The sequence below is a fragment of the Halichoerus grypus genome, chromosome 3, assembly GCF_964656455.1.
Source record: "Halichoerus grypus chromosome 3, mHalGry1.hap1.1, whole genome shotgun sequence".
NCBI classification, from domain to species: domain Eukaryota; kingdom Metazoa; phylum Chordata; class Mammalia; order Carnivora; family Phocidae; genus Halichoerus; species Halichoerus grypus.
In genome coordinates, this window is record NC_135714.1 from 182,541,418 (window position 1) to 182,558,312 (window position 16,895).

The following is a 16,895-nucleotide window of genomic DNA, read 5'->3' on the forward strand; positions in this document are numbered from 1 at the left end:
CTGCTAACATGTTTTCTGTAAATGTAGCTTCTTTTTTTTTTTTTTTTACAACTCCCACCAACTTTGGGATTTATTTCTTAATTGCTTTTGCTAGTGATGACAGATGTGTAATAAATCTAATCTTTTTTTTCACTTGAAGTTTTCAAATCTCTGGCGACATGGTGTTTTGCTGGCAGATGCTTTATGGTCTAATCCTTGCGTGTTGCTTTGCTATAGAGAACCTGGTTACTGATCATATATTTGTAAATGAATTTTTTATATAGTTGGAAAAGTAAGTTTTTAAAAAAAAAAAAATTTCATCATTATAGTAATAGTGTCAGGAATTTACTAGATGCCAGATACAACATTTAGTACTTCTTATATTATCTAATTTAATCATCATGATATCCCTGCCCAGGACAGTACAGTAGTGTGTCCTGTCAGTTAAGAGTGGAGTCAGATAAATAGACTATTATGCAGCCATCAAAAAAATGAAATCTTGCCATTTGCAACGACGTGGATGGAACTAGAGGGTATTATGCTAAGCAAAATAAGTCAATCAGAGAAAGACAATTATCATATGATCTCACTGATGTGAGGAATTTGAGAAACTAGACAAAGGATCATAGGGGGAGGGAGGGAAAAATGAAACAAGATGAAACCAGAGAGGGAGACAAACCATAAGAGACTCTTAATCTCAGGAAAGAAACTGAGGGTTGCTGGAGTGGAGGGGGGTGGGAGGGATGGGGTGGCTGGGTGATAGACATTGGGGAGGGTATGTGCTATGGTGAGGGTATGTGTATTGTGTAAGACTTGATGAATCACAGACCTCCACTCAAATAATAGATTATACGTTAATTAAAAAAAAAAAAGAGTGGAGTCACATAGTCCTGGGTCCAAATTTTGGCTCTATTTTAGTTTAGCTTTTTTTTTTTTTTTTTAAAGATTTTGTTTATTCACCTGAGACAGAAAAAGCATGAGCAGGGAGGAGCGGCCGAGGGAGAGGGAGAAGCACACTCCCGGCTGAGCCAGGAGCCCGATGTGGGGCTCTATCCCAGGCCCGGGAGATCGTGACCTGAGCCGAAGGTGTGGCGCCCTTTAGTTTGAAAATCAAGTTTGTGTTAAAGAAATTTGAGACAATGAGCTTCTATTTTAGTAGACAACACTAGTTATGAACCACTTTTTGTATTTGTGGTACGTTTTTTGAGAAGAAGCAGCTACTTTCCTTATTTGCTCAGCAATCTTAGCCAAATCTCCCATCCTAGGAATCCCGGCAGCATGTGCTAGCCTGTGGGAGTGCGTGGATGTGCTGCGGATTGTGACCCGTGCAGCCCGGTGCTCCGTTTTGTGGAGCATCAAGTGAATTTTTCGGATGCGTGAGCCCTCTTGGTACCTCAGCTTTCATGCTGCCTGTGTGTCTGGCCACGCTGCTGGGAGGAGGACCCAAACAAGCCGGTTACCTGGTTCTGGAGGATACTGGGAATCGGGGTGGGGGGGTGGTTGCACTAAAGCTGTTGGTTTAATAAAAATTGATAACAGATGCTTACTGGTCTACTACAGATTATTTCAGCTCTGGCTGCTTCCGGAAACCAGCAGAGCCAGCAAGAGAGCCCCTGTGCTGGGGGTGGGCGCCCGAGTCGGGGCTTGGCATCTGCAGCTGGATCCCGGGCACTCGGGCAGCTGAGAGAGGCCCGGGTGAACTTCCAACCAGGAGAGCGTTCTCAGGGGAAACCAGAGAAGCTGAGTCTGTGTTCAGGCCTTGGGGGTAATCTTGGGACAGAAAATGCAAATTGAAAATATCCCATAAGGAACCAGGGAAGAGTGGTCCAGGACCAGGGTGTTACCAGGCCTGGGGTGTTCAGAGCACCCCCTTGCAGTCCTAGTCACGTGGTGGCTGGGTTGGGTCAAAGATGCGCAGCTCTGTGGGACCTGGAGCAAATCCGTTAAACTCAGAGAGTTTCTGACTTAGAACATGGTGTTTGGGCCGGATGACTTCCAACTATTCATCCAGCTCTAACGTGCTATTATTACTTTGGTTCGTTTTATTGCTTTGATAGCATTTAGTGTTTACATTTTTAACTTGCATTTTTATATTTTGGAATATTTTCCTAGCTGGTGTCAGAGTGTAGCTCTGATACCCATGTATCCATGATATAAGCTAGTCATGCTAAATTAACTTTGCAGTAATTGGGTGTTGACAGTAATTTGGTTAAGGAACTTCAAATTATCTTCAGTTCATATTGTCCAAAGCCATATAAAAATGCTCAAAGCAGGAAACAAATGCCTTATCATAAAAGTACAAATATGTCAATGCTTAGTTCATTATTTAAAAATAGTGTTTTAAAATTGCTCTTCTAGGAGATGTGTTCTGGCATAAAGAAGCAGTTCCCACTCTGGGAGGTCTCGGAGGGTGGTGGCAAAGAGTAAGCTATCCAGAGATGACCTCCCAAGGTCACATGCCGAGTCTGCCACTTGCTAGCCCTTGACTCAGGGTACGCCACATAACATCCCTGACCGTTAGCCTCTTCATTTGTAAAATGAGGGTAACCCTCACAGAGACATCGCACAGATGAAATGAGATGTACATTTAAAGCTCTCAGTACAAGGACCGGCACGTGGCCATGCTTTATCACTGTGAGTTCTGCTGAAGGTGGGGCCTTTAGAAATAGGGTATTTTGAGGCAAAGGATTTTTTTTATTATCCTTTGTTGGCTTAACTTCAGGATCGCTAGAATCTCAGATCCGTTATACAAGCGATGGCTGCCAAAGAGTTGACGGTTTTTTTTCAGTAGCAGCTCTCTGTAGTTGGTATCCATTTTGTGTCCTTGGTTTGGTCTGTTTAACTTCTAGGTTTAAGTAGGGGGATTTAGGCAATGACAGGTACCATCCTCAGCTAGCTGCTGGTTATTGCGTTTTCTCTGAGCGAGAGCACCATGCTAGCCATGAGAAGAGAGAGAGGGCAGGCCACTGCCCATAAGTAGACGAGGCAGAGGGGAGACGAAGGAATGGAAGTCATCACTGCTCTTAGGGATTTAATGATCTAGTTGGAGAGCGATTGTATCCGGGGTGTGCAGAGCACGCAGATTTCCCCTGGGTATTGTGGTAATCCGTTAAGTTAATTGTCTGTTTTTACTAGACTCCATTACTCATAACATTATGCTGGTGCTTTCAAATCCTCACACATACCTACCTAGCAAATCCTCTTGCCAGGGTGAAGCTGGGCTGTTTACCTTGATAATACCTTTAGTCGGCTGCATTTCGAGATCATTTCTGCAGGGCTTTGTTGAAATGCTGCTACAGTCTGCCTGAATCCCATCTGCCCCCAAATGCTAATTACGGACACCTTGGCAGCCCTTGCTTCTCCGGGCTCTAGGGATCCTCGCTCAATTCGCCGCGACATCTAGATAAAGATCTCCAGAGTCAGTCTGTGAAAAGGAAGGTGAGGAAAATGCTAGCGGAGGCTGTCTTTGTCTGGAACGATGGCCTTTTCGCCATAACCATGAGAATGTTCTCCATGGTGACGCAGATGAGAATTAAGGCAGTGGAGTGGGAGCAGGGCCAGTCTTGTGATTCTGGGTGCATATTTGTTCTCTGACTCCATTGTCTGGAGACCCTTTACTTGCTCACTACCTGCCCTCCTCCCTGCTTCCCCCATCCCCGAGCGCTGTATTACTCTGTGAAATGGTCCCATTCGTAAGGTACATCTCATAAATGCATTTTCTCTCTCTTCCTGCAGGGGAGTTGCTGAGTCAGCCCAGACCAGAAGGAGTGGCAGAGATCATTTGCCCTAAGAACGGCAGCGAGCGAGTGAATGTTGCCTTGGTTTACCCACCTACACCGACTGTGATCAGCCCCTGTTCTAAGTGAGTTCCAGACGTGGTCCCCTGTCCCTCACTCCTCATCCTGCCTCAGTAGTTGTGACAACAAAAAGCCAGGTTAAAGTACCTTTTGGCAAACCTCGAAGACTCTCCCAGGGCAGACCTAGATATCTAGGTGACATAGACACCAGGGCTTATGTAGCAAACTAGGAATTTTTTTTCTTGTTTGTGATTTTTTTTTTTTTTTTGCTTTGCTGATAAAGGAGTGTTTAACAGCTTTATTGAGCTATCATTCACATACAATACAGTTCACTCATTTAAAGTATGTAATTGACTTTTAGTATATTTGCAGGTATATGCATCCAAAAAGAGCATTTTTTTTTTTTATGGATCGTGAGAACAGTGAGGGCCCATTAAATAAGAAAAGCCTACAGAAAATCTGTAGATTATTTTTCTTTGTAGATCTCTGATTCTCAGTCCTTAGTAATCAGCGGCTGTGCAGAAGGAAGCTCCCACCTTCCCCCAAAGAATGTGCATGCGTGAGCTAACTTGGCTACAGTTAGTATTATACATCAGACTCATCCTGGGTTGGGTTTTTGTTTGTCTCTTTTTGTAGTATTAGGAACCAAACAGGCCACTCCTGAACTGAGATGAAATACCTTTTCACCGCAAATCTTGAAAAGTGGCGGCTGCAGTCTTCTGGGAGCCGATCTCGTTATCTGGGGGATGGTGGCGACGTGATCTGTACAGCAAAGTATTCAGACAGCAGACTTTCATTTTTCTTTCTAGTTGACCACATAGAATTTTTTTTCCATATATATAAGCTTTTTATAGGGCGCTTCTGAAGTTTGCATTTGAAAATGGTGACCCGTCCTCCTCATCTTGAGAAACTTGCCGCGAGGCTGCATTCCAGAGAGCCCTGTGCCGAATGGGGCTCATGCCTCTGCCCTGAAGTGTCCCTTTTCCTGACTTTGGTGTGTTGTCTGCAGAGCGAGGGGTTCAGTGGGCGCTCATTCCTTAGCAGCTGCCGAAGAGGGCCGTCCCTTTCTCCAAAGCGGATGACTCATTAGAACAGCCTTAATTCATCATCTTTGCTGGAAAATATCACTGAATGCCCAAGGGAAACTCTTAGCTCAGGCTCTATAAGCAGAATGCTATTTTAGCGAACCTGCTGCGCATGGTCTAATTCATCACTAATGTGCCCCTAAGACATTGTGAAATCGCGAAGCTCTTCTTAGGATTACATAGTAACTTCCTATTAACCAGAGCATCCCCTGTCCCGAACATATCAAACGACAGCAGTGTGATTGTCCTTTGGCATACATGGGTCCCTTTCTTTCAGACACACGTAGGGAAAGCCTAAGGGGATTTACAGAAGTCGCAGGCTGTGACATGGAGGGCAACAGTTTGCAATATGCTTTGCACTTGTGTAGATTTTCCTGAGCCAGCAGAAATGTTAACCTCTTGTTTTGCCGTAGCCACGTGGCATTTCAGAGGCGAGCTAGAGGTAGAAGTTAACATACTCATTTGTACGAGAAATGACCGTGGCACTGAGCCAGCTTTATCCGTGTTTTCCCATGGGCTTCTCGCCGTACTGCCACAGAAGGGCATTTACACCAGCCTGGAGAACATGCTATCAGCCCCTCTGTCTCTCACACTTTGTTCTACCTACCTGACTAAGCAGCTTGAAGGTCTTGGGTAATCAGAGCCGCAAAGCCTCCCAACGTCTAGATGCTGGAGAGAATACCTTTAGGGATCGAACTATTTTTGACCTAGTTATATGAGTAGTTTTATTTCAAAATGGATTTTTTTTTTTTTTTTTAAGTCTCTTACAATGGGCAGCAGGTTTGGAGTGAAGTCTCAGTTCTAAATGAAGGAATATCCGTAAAAGCAAACATAGACATGCAGGCCTGGCCTTGCCCAGCGGAGGGCTGATTCACACGCCGATGACAGGGTATTGCAAGTAGGAGATTCCGGGGACTGAGGAGGAAAACTGTCATGGGAAGTGGTTGTCATGGGGTCACAACTTGGGTCAGACCCTGACAGACTTGGGGCTGCCAGCAGGCAGGTGGACTTGGCAGTCTTGGGCTATCACCGCACTGGCTTTGCAACTCCAGCCAAGTTAACTTCAGCAAGTCATGGCGAGTGATTTCTTACTTCTCGGTCAGCCCCTAAAATGCAGGTGGATGGTGGAGATCCGTCTTTCTGAATCAGGCATATATATCAGAATTTCCAGGGGGAAGGGCCAGGTGCTAGTCTGCAAAACGGTCGTCCCCCTGCTGATTCTAATGTGTGCGTGCTGGCCTTTCTGATCGCTGGGGTCCCGTCCCTGACTCGAAGGGTGGGCTCCCTTGCCTGTGGGCTTTATCCTTGGTTACAGAGCCTCTCTCGGGTCAGTAACCAGTCATCAGCACCAAGGCAACGCTGATCCGTGCTACGTGGATCAGGATTTTATTGCTCAAATCAGGAAAGGGTTGAGGGTGACAGGAGCACTCTTAATTATGCCAGGACAACAGACCTCAGCCAGAAAACTCTTCCCAGACCTATCAGAATCATCACCCTCCACTCCTATGTCATTGATCTAGATCTCATGGTGGTTTTTGAAAAGACAATCCAAGCTCTTTAACCAGCTTACTCCTCTCCTTTACAGGTCAAATCAGAGACTTGTCATTTAACTTGAAGCTTGCCTCTGACCATGTATAAAATAATGGTGCTGCCATGTGCTTTATAAAGAAAAACCATCGACGACTGTTATTTGATTGGATCTTCCGTATCAATTCCAAGCTTTTCTGTTTCTCATTTAAAAATTTTTCTATGTTTTATTTCCCTATGGGGAGAGACAGAGAATAAAGAGTAGGTAGTGATTTTTTTAAAAAGACGACTTCCTTTCATCATTTGTTTTGGCGATCGGCGATTCGGGTCGCCACCAACTTTCCACTGGGAAGCGGTCATATGAATGAGATGCCGCCCCTCTGCCTCACCCTCCAAGGGGATAACTGAGGAGCTGAGTGGCTTCTTGTCCTCTTTGTTGATTACCAGATAGAAATGTGAGTCATCTTCAGACTTTGGCTCTCCTGGGCTGATTTTCAAGGATATTTGCTTTTGAGATGAGGTGAAACTTCACCTCGTAGCACATTTGCTAGGTTGCTCTGAAAAACTCTGACCTCCTTAAGGATATGTGGGTTCTGTCTGGTAGGTTTTTTAAATAATGCAGTGATTATTGACATATTACTGTGTGGTACAGAGCCATCACCACGGTCTAATTGTAGAACGTTTTCATCACTCCTAAAGGAAATGTGTGCCTGTTTGCAGCCGCTTCTGTCTAATGCAACACCTCGTTCTGTGCAGTCAAGAAATTTTTTCGTGTCACTTTCAGGAATGGTTTTGCCGCCTGGTGTGTTGATATTACGCAGATTTGTGAGTTTCAAAGCAATTCTTATAAAGTGTTCTTGTTTGCCTAATTCAGTCCAAAGGCAGTGAATCGCATGCCCCCACCCTGCTGCCAGCCCACCGTTGGACAGCAGGGGTGAAGTAGAGCTGCTTGCAGAGAGAGTAGCCTCCTTCAGACCGTTTTCTTTTTTTAGTATAGGTAGCATTTTTTAAAAACATAAACTTTATTTTGTAGAGCAGTTTGAGGTTCACAAGAAAACTGAGCAGAAGGTACAGGGAGATCCCGTGTCCCCCGTGCCCCCACACACCATGACTTGCCCCACATCGACGTCCCCCTAGCAGAGTGGCACATTTGTCACAGTGGATGAGCCCACACTGACACATCTTTGTCACCCAAAGTCCACAGTTTACATCGGGGTCCACGCTTGGTGCTGTCCGTTCCATGGGTTTGTGTATCCACCATTATCGTATCAAAACCAATATTTCCAATGCCCTAAAAGTCCTCTGCGCTCCATCTGTGTCATTCTTCCCTCCCTCCTCAACCCCTGGCAACCACTGATCTTTTTTTTTTTTTTCAGCTTTAGTGAAGTTTAATTGACAAATAAAATTGTAAGATATTTGAAATGTTCATCGTGGTGATTTGATATATGGTACATTGTGAACGGGTTCTCGCCATCTAGTTAATCACCCCGTCCAACACCTCACATACTCATCCTTCAGAAATTCTGAATGGGGGTGCCTGGGTGGCTCAGTTGGTTAAGCGACTGCCTTCGGCTCAGGTCATGATCCTGGAGTCCCTGGATCGAGTCCCGCATCGGGCTCCCTGCTCGGCAGGAAGCCTGCTTCTCCCTCTAACCCTCCCCCCTCTCATGTACTCTCTCTCTCTCTCTCATTCTCGCTCTCAAATAAATAAATAAATCTTTAAAAAAAAAAAAAAAGAAATTCTGAATGGTCAGCCTACCTGATGCCTAGACATGAAAGGGATACTGAGTCTTGGACATTACAAGTCACAAGAGGCAAAAATATCCTTTCAGTGGGGAAAGGAAGGAGAAAGTAGATTCATTTTTTAAGTTTATTTTTAAAAAATTTTGTTTGTGAATTCCTGCCTCTATCCTGCCTGCCCCGCACGTCGAGACACTTAAAATTCCAGTTCAGAAGGGAAGTGTGAACTTCTTTAGGCAAGGGGCAGCTCACTGTTTGCTTTTTATTTTTAGGTACCTGTAGAACATTCCTCTCTCTCGTTTCCAGAGAGGTTTAGACCAACCCTGCCTCTGCCAAGTAACATATAGGCTCCAATAAGCTGCCAGATGACCCAGGTTATCTCCTGATTTTCATCTAGGAGACAGAATCCAATAGGTTAGCATCTAAAAATGTTTTACCTTAAGGCATACTGAAATGCAATCCACATTCTTCCGTGCGGTTTCTTAATGGACTTACCCTTGAACGTACAGGAAATGGGACTGTATCATTTTTATCTCTTACCAGCTGCCCATCTTTCCGGCGGTGGCCCCACGTCTGTGTGCGCTGCACGTGGAGTGTTGGACACGACCACGGAAGTCAGTCCGGATCGGGGCAGTTCGTGTGTCACCAAATTGGAAAACACGGGCTGGTTTGAAAATTGTTGAGCTAATAAGCTTTCTCCTTTTCCAGAAAGTACAACTGAGGATGAAAGGCAGGGCCGAGACACTGCCTTTCAGAACTACCTTTTAAACTTGGGTCATTGCATACATACTGTAGCATTCCCATTCAAGCAAGACCCCGGTAAATTCCAGCTTCTTACTGTTTATAAGTAGTCCCAAAGATACAGTGATGACCACGCATAGGAATTTTGGCAGTTCCATTGTTATGACATAAGGATATTTAAGACCCATGGAAACAGCCCTTTTATAAAAAGTAGGTTGGAGACTCTGTGGCCTTTATCTCATCAGATAAACAAGCAAAATACGTTAGACTGCACTCAGATTAGTTAGTATGGACTTGATCATTTTCTTTCTTTCTTTCTTTTTTTTATGAAATCAATGGAGCAACATGAATTTGGCTTTATAACGATGGGAGAATCTTCTACTGACCACAGAGTTGTAAAGCATGATGGGTGGGGATGGTATTTCGGAAGAAAGGGAGCTCAATGTGGAGGTGGCCTAGGAAGTGTATCACGTTGATTTGCTCTGTTTTTTGTAAGGAGTGAGACAGCTCATTGCCTCGCTGCATTCTAGGGCCAGGAGAAATAGTGTCTGTTGGATTTAGTGCCCCGTCAGCCACACTGATACTAGAATTTGTTCCTCTCTGCTTAGGTATCTCCATACTTTCTTGGAAAATTAAGTGGAAAAGATAGTGCTTCTTTCCCCTATGTCATCATTTTTCTGTACCCAATCTGTGACTTTAGGAGCACCAATTTTTAAGGGTAAGTCTCTGGGAAGCAGAGAGGGTTTCTTAAATAGATAAGGGCTTCCTAAGGCCTCGAGAGTTTAGGGGGAAAACGGGTTGGGGTGGGGTTTGGGATGAAGAGATCCTATACGGCAGTGCATTTCAAAATTACAAATCCTTTGCTTATCCCGAATCAAGAAGCCTTTGGGGATTAAGAATAAGGAAACTGCCTGATTCTTTTGCCTAAAACTATGATATTGCATGCATTAGTCATCTTTAGTTCCTTGCTGGAAAAAAAGAAGTCATTTAAAAAAATTTATTATGCACGGATGTCATATCGGGAAAATCTCAAGTGGATCAACACAGCAAATAGCTTCTTAAAAGTAGTGTTTGCATTTACTTTCTCAAGGCAGTTTGGGCTCCGGAGTTACGCTGCCCGAGTTCGAATCTTTGCGACTTGTTGGTACTGTGACTATAGACCTCTGGCAGATGCAGGTTCCAGAAGCGGTTGTCTTGTGGGGTTGTTGTGAGCATTTAGAGAGACCGTTGTGAGGGGAATGGTTGGCACGATGCCTTACAGAGTGCACAGCACTCAACAAACAGGTGCACCTGTCCCTACTAAGCTTTTTCTACCAGGAATGTTAGTGGTGTGCACTGTGGGTGGCCTATCAAGGTAATCCTAAAAAATAAAATTTCAAAATGCAAATCTAGATAATCTAGATCCTAGAATGAAATGTGCTCACTGACTTGCCTAGCAACGTTGAGTTTCTTAACTGAGGTGCCTGCCCAAGGAAGGTAAACGTGTGTGCCGGGTAGGTGGGGAAGAATGTTGGCTTCCCTTCCCCTTCACCCCAGAGGATCTGTGTCTAAGGCCCCCTGCAGTGTCCTAACCCCATCTGCATGGGAGAAAGAGGAGATGAGTGGTATCATTTCTTTCATATCATGATCACAAATGCCTGTGGTACCTGCTGAGCCCGTCAGAGCAAAGCCCCCTAACTCATGTCCTCCACCAACCCTGTAGGTCACACAGGGCAGGGAGCTCTGCGCTCCAGACCCAGCCACGTTCTGACAGCCGCAGGTACCGAGCGGTGCAGCTGGGCCTCAAACCCACGTCGTAGCTCCCAGGCTCAGCGCCGTTTTCACACCAAGTTCTTACTTACACGTTTGTTTCAGAATGTAGTGTAATAACAGAACGTTGGAGGTATGTAGAGTAAGGCCAGCAGGTCAGGGCTCGGGCAGGAGGCAGAGAGAGAGGAACCGGGCAGGAGCCTGTACTATGTTTTCCAGGGGAAGGTGCTGGCCGGGCATGGCCAGTCTGAGTAGTTTCAGCGGGCTGTGGGGCGTGGGGGCAGTTGCTGGGTGTCTGGTACATGGCCCTGGAGTGAGGAGGGCAAATAGAGAGCGGCCTGAGCTGTTGGAGCCTGATAAAGGAGGTGGCCCGCAGGGTGTGGGCTCTGCAGAGTTGGTCTGTATTGAGAGGCGCACTCATACTGGAGTTGTGTGCTATCTCTGGGAACTGCCTAACGCTGGGAGGGCAGTCCCGCCAGGGGCAGCCAGGGCCCAGATGTCAAAGCATCAGAAAACAGAAAATAAAAGACCTGGTTAGTACGACATGGGATAGCTTCAGTTTCAGCCTAAGCTTCTAAGTACCTTGAAGAACTGTGCTGTGTTCCGGGAAGAGCAGGTTCAATAACCCGAGAGGATTGTGGGTCTGAGCCTCTGTGCTGACCTCTCTTGCCGGCGTCCCACTGCAGCTCCCCGGGAGGTCCCGTAGGCTTTGTAGGTATGAATTAGGGTCTTCCCCCTCCGTGTTCTCCATCAGTCTGTGCTTCCCGCCACTGCTTTGCACCCACTGCCAAACTAGGAGTCTGTCAGCTGCAAGGCCGCCCTTTCCGTTGTCCCCCCACGCAGCCTTCCGCTGAGGCCTCTTCTCCGGTCTTTTCAGGGTGCCTCGACATGAGTACCTTGGGCCAGACAACTTTCTCTTCGGCCCGTGCTTTCCCCTAGATGCACCTGTCCCTACCAAGCTACCTGTGTTTGAGTCTCAACTGGCCTCCGTCTCTCTAATCGTTTTTTCCTTCAAACCAATATTATCTTTCAATGTCAGACCCTGCCACTGCTCTATTTAAAAGCCTCAGATGGCTTCCTAATGATTATAGACTCGAGTTTAAACCCCTGGGCATGACTCACAGCCCCCATCCACCCTTCTGATACGTGCAACACTCCCTTACTGTGGGAGGGAGGGGTCCACCATACAGCACGCCCAGCTGGGTCTCAGCCCATGGAGAGCTGCCACCCCTCCTCTCCTACCTGGTGAAGAAGGCCCGTTGTCCCTAAGGCCAAGGTCACGTGTCAGCTCCCCTGAGACGCCATCTTCAGCCCTTCTACTGTAATCACCCTTTGCCTCGCTTCTTACACACCGCCATGACAGTAATGGTCTCATAGTATCTTGGCTGTTTTTCACCTGTGACTTTCTCATCGCATCTTATTCATTATTCATTCAGCAGGGCTTTGTTGAGGATTTACCCTCCAGGCATCATGCCAGGTGCTGAGGCTGCAGGAATAGGCAGACAGACCCTGCCCTCATGAATCTAAGAGTCTCTTTGGGGAGAATGGGAATCAGAGACTTAACCAAACAAACTTGTGAGTGTCTAATTACAATTAAAATGTGATCCCTGCCTCAGTGGGTGTATCAACAAAGTCCTGGGGGGCACCGAGAGGAAAGAACTCTACCAGGAAGGATCGAGAAAAGTTGTAGGAAGTGGCATTCAGGTGGATCTCTTGGGATGGAGAAGCAGTGTGAGGTGGGGAAGGTTGGTGATGTGATGGCTCTTTCCTTTCCTGAAGAGCCTAAACATGAAAAGTGGTATCAATGTGGAAATATACTCAAACTGGTTTTCCTTTTTTCTCTCTTGAACAGTGGACGATTCCCTCTGGGTGCCCTGGCTTAGACATTCTTGTGTTTCTGTCGTACGTGTGGCTCAGGGGAACAGACAGCCAGACACAGCTGTCTGTGTTTCCAAAGGCTCCTTAGAGTCAGTGAGAAAGACATTTGCCCAGCACACCCCCCCTCCCAAACCCAGAGCTCAAACCGCCAAAGGTAACTGCTTGGTGGAGACGTGAGTTGTCACGCTGCCATCCTCTTTACCGTTAGATTTATTATATTAGTACTTGAATTTGAGGCAGTTTTCAAAACTTTCTCTACTGGGAAGTTTACTATAATAATAGGCCTTCAAAAAGTCCTCAGTCTTCTGAGTGCCAGAGAAACACGAAACCATCCCTAGGGCCCTGAACGTCCCAACCTTGCTTTTAGCTGTGCAGCTGGCCCTGCTGTGTACTGGTGTGTCCCCCCGGGCAAGTTCTTTACCCTCTTGGAACCTTAATTTCCTTCTTGGTGAATGCAGAGTAGGATGGGCTTACTTCATGGGCGCGTGACGAATTGAGGATTAATCAAATAATGCACTGCAGTGAGTGGTGTGATTCCTGGCATGTAGTGAGTAGCTAGTAAATGGAGGGTGCAGATTTTTGGTAAAGTAGCTAATATTATACTCAGTCTCCTTAAAATCAAGCAGCACTGATAGAGATGGAGGGTGGAGGGTCTGCGTGTCATTATAGGAAAGCCGATATAAGGGATGGGGACCTCTGACATTTTTCCGTCTAACCACTTTGTCTGAATCGAATGCCACTCTGTTTAATTAGGTGGCGATGCAGGAGTTTCTTCATTTCCTATTCATCTGACTCTGGCTTTTAGTTTGACAGCCTTGCCTCTAACGCGTTAGGCCAGGTAGACATCCTAAACTAAGAGTTCTCACTTCTCAGCATGGATTCCTACTTGTAGAGGGTTATTTAGCCTGTGTGTGTGTGTGTGTCCGTGGATGTTTCTTGAGAGGACCCAGGGCTGTGGTTAGAGTTTGGGGTTCTTGATTAGAAATCTAGTTCAGCTGTGAAATTACAATGGCTTAGGTGGTTATTACTAATTAGTATAGTTCCTCTTTATGTCTGAACTTCGTGTCACGAACAGAAGCGTTTGCCCAGCTTTCTAGTGAAAAGACACTTTCCTTTGAAGGATCATGAGTTGCCTGACATTTACATTTTTATAAGGAATTCCAGAAGTAGAAATTAAAATCTGCCAAGAAACACTGATTCCTATGATTGCTTCTGGTTCTTATCATTGAGAATCTCATCCTCTGTCACCTTTTGTCATTGCTCTGCTTTCTTCTCATCTGCCCATATAGGAAGAACGTTGGTGAAAAGCACAGGAACCAATGACTTCTATGGCTATGGAATTTCCGTGGAGAAAAGAGAGCATCCGAACTCACCTGGACCATCTTTCATACCTGGCAAACCCTCTCCATGCTCCCGCGCATGTTCCATGAACTTGAGCGAATAGACGTTCGGGGTGCTCGCAGAGCAGGGCATACAGCTGGCCGGTAGAGGAAGTGGGGAGGGGCAGGGGGAGGCTGGGGGAGAACATGGAGCAAATGTTTTACAGCCCGAACCTCAGAACTGTGATCCTCCGAGGAGAGCGCTACTTGAAGAAAAGAAAAAAAAAAAAAAGTCGAATGGCTTCTCAGGGATTTTGTTTTCTGTGCACATAAAAGCCATAGTTCCAGTAAAGGTGGCCGTGTTTGGAGCACTCAGATTTCAGTTCTGTTAAATGTGAAAGAGGGATCGACTGACCGTTCATTGCTGTTCCGTAACTAGTGTAAAATATGTATATGTTTATCTTTATTTTTATAATATGCAAATACATTTAAATTTATACAGTTTGATGCTTCTAGCGTTAGTTCACACTGGGTGCAATATTCTGCATGAGAACTGTGCCGAGATGGGGCTAATTTCTTATTTTAGCGTAAGACCTTTTTGTTCATTCTTTATTCTTCAATCCGTCTGAGATTTTTAAAAAAATCTCTCTGCCCCCGGATTAAGTGCTGGGGTCATAGAGGCTGCCAATAATCAGCAAGAACCTTAAACGTGTACGGCAGGCAGTCTCCTCCCCTTCTTTTAAATGAAGGTCCCCCGCCTGTAAGCCTGTTTGTTGGGCGGGCTGGTAGGATTCCTCTGTCCCCCTGCCCGCCTGTCCACTAGCACCAGGCCGAGTGGTCCTTGCTCCAGGCTGGGTTTCGTGTCGACAGTGAGTTGTCACTGGCTGATGTGCTGATGGAGGCCTGGCGCTGGGATTCTTCAGGGGACAGGGACAGAGAGGGGTCAATGAGTCCGTGGAAAACCCGAGTCTTTCAATAGCTCAAGATAATCAGGAGTCAGTTGTGAATGGTGCAAAGAGCTTTGCTAACGAGTCCTTTTTTTCTCTCTCTCTACAACAGAGTCTGTGAAATTTAGCAGAGCACTCTGCCAGCCCTCCACATCTGGCTGTCAGACCTTAAGATAGTGAGTTGCCTCACTGGAGAGCATAATCCCACATTGGTTATTTACAAATGCAGAGCCTTGATAGGATGGTCACCTGCCAAGAACTAGTAAAACCATTGTTGTTCAGTCTCCACAGAGTGGAACATGAAAAGCAAAGCAGATTGCTCTCTCATCCACTCCGAATCGGGGCCAAACGTATCTGCCGCAGTAGTAACACATTCTGTGAAGAATGGAAAGGACTCTGTTTACAGCTGCCTCCTCTGCGTGTTGATGGGAAAATGTGTAAAACAAACTGTTTCTCACCAGTGTAAGGCATGAAAAGTGAGTCAGCTGGTATTATTCTCTTCCTTCTTTTATAAAGTATTGACTCTTGCAATGCCAGTATACGAAGTCTCGACGTATTTTTAAAAGGAATAACAAACTAGCAAGTGGTTGCATTGTGAACAATCCCGAGTTGATTTTCGTAGATTTTGTGCCCCAGGAGCTGAGACTCCAGAACCTCAGTTAAACGAGTATGATTTCTCACGGCCATAAAATCAAATGGGATCAGACCATTTCTGCATTTTTGGATACTTGAATATGACACCTCAGTTTTGAGATTTCATTTCCTTTTAGAACACAGTCACAAGATCACCTGCTTAATCCTTTGGTCAGTTCTTGTGTGAGCGTGTGCGTGCGTGCATCTGTGTGCGTGTGAGCCGAATGGTAACATTTAATTGCTTTATGGACCATTGAATTGTTGGGCATAGGAGTTTTGTAATTGGCACGAGACAGTTCCTAAACTGTCAGATTAACTAACTTTGACCAGTCTTTTGCAAGGACTCTGAAGGATGTGACTTCGGGCTAACTCCCCAGGGGACCATATTAAATGAAAAAAAAAAAAAAAGGCTCCTTTGGGTGACATACCCTGCAAAATGTTTGTTATTCTTATGAACATAAATGCCCACATTCTTAATATCTGCTATTTTTTGACAAATGATGTTTTGTGCTGTCATCTGAACCCTAGAGAAGCAGTGTAAGAAGAAATCTTGGTGTCACGTGTTTTAGCAAAATGGTCATTGTGACTGAGGGTCACGTGACCAGAAGAAGCTCCAGAAAAGCTCGAGACCTTGCTTCAGGGTCGGGGGAGGGTTGGAGATACAGAAAACACTCTGCTGTACGGGAATGTTCAGTGTCAAAGCAGGCCGTTGCATACCTGGGAAGACTCAGCCAGCCGAGGCTGACGGGCGGGTCACTAAAGCACAAGGGGCGTCTTTTGAGACCCAGTGATCCCTTGCCTCGCAAACAAACGCCCTTCGAGTTTGTTATGGTTTCTATTCCTGCAACCTGTGGTATCAAAACCACTTCCTGGAATTGTAACAGTGCTGCCAGGATAAATGTTTTTCCCCCTTCTGAGAAAAAAAAAAATGACAGTGCTCATATTTGACATTTGTGCATTGGACTCTTTTGAATGAATAAAAAGGAAAGGGTTTGGTATAATTCCTGATGGGGTGTGTGTGTTCTTTTTCATGCCACAGTTTGTAAATTGTAATTGTGGTTTCCCCTTGAATTGTCTTGACTGGGCAGAAATTAAAAAAAAAAAGTCAAAAAAGTTCAATAAAAATACAAAGAAATGATGAAGCAATTGTATTTGCAGAGTTTAGTTATTTTTGTTTTTTCGTTTCTTTCATTTCAGTTCTAGGAATAACTTTTATATATTTGAGTCGCTTTTGAGCTAATGGGAGATGGATGGTGGCCACGCTATTGGGGGGTTGGAGTCCCCAGAAGGAAAACTGAAGGGTCCCTGTTTAAAACCATGCCTCTTTTCAGACAGCAGATTCAGCGCTTGAATATGGGCTCTTTCTTCAATCAGACCCTTTATCAGCGCTGCTCCATTATACTCTTCTGTCAAACTTAGGCATCGACCACACTTTGCAAGTTCCTTTTTTTTTTTTTGATTATGTTAGTCACCATACAGTACATCATTAGTTTTTGATGT

At 45.4% G+C, this 16,895-nt stretch overlaps 1 protein-coding gene across 5 annotated transcripts in view; it reads left to right on the top strand.

Annotated features, from left to right (window-relative positions):
* Nucleotides 1–16,541, top strand: part of MFHAS1 (multifunctional ROCO family signaling regulator 1) — a 98,128-nt gene extending 81,587 nt beyond the window's left edge. For 2 of the 5 annotated variants that reach the window (XR_013446653.1, XR_004911291.2), the window contains 3 exons: nucleotides 3,715–3,841; nucleotides 9,478–9,587; nucleotides 13,786–16,541. Coding sequence is in view for 3 of the 5 variants with exons in the window: in XM_078069665.1 (XP_077925791.1) it covers nucleotides 3,715–3,841; nucleotides 13,786–13,819 (161 nt within the window). In the remaining 2 variants the exon portion in view is untranslated. Of the gene's footprint in view, nucleotides 1–3,714; nucleotides 3,842–4,412; nucleotides 7,811–9,477; nucleotides 9,588–13,785 lie in introns of those variants that run through there. The other 3 variants (XM_078069665.1, XM_036073667.2, XM_078069666.1) reach the window with 2 other exon arrangements.
* Nucleotides 16,542–16,895: the final 354 nt, after the last annotated feature.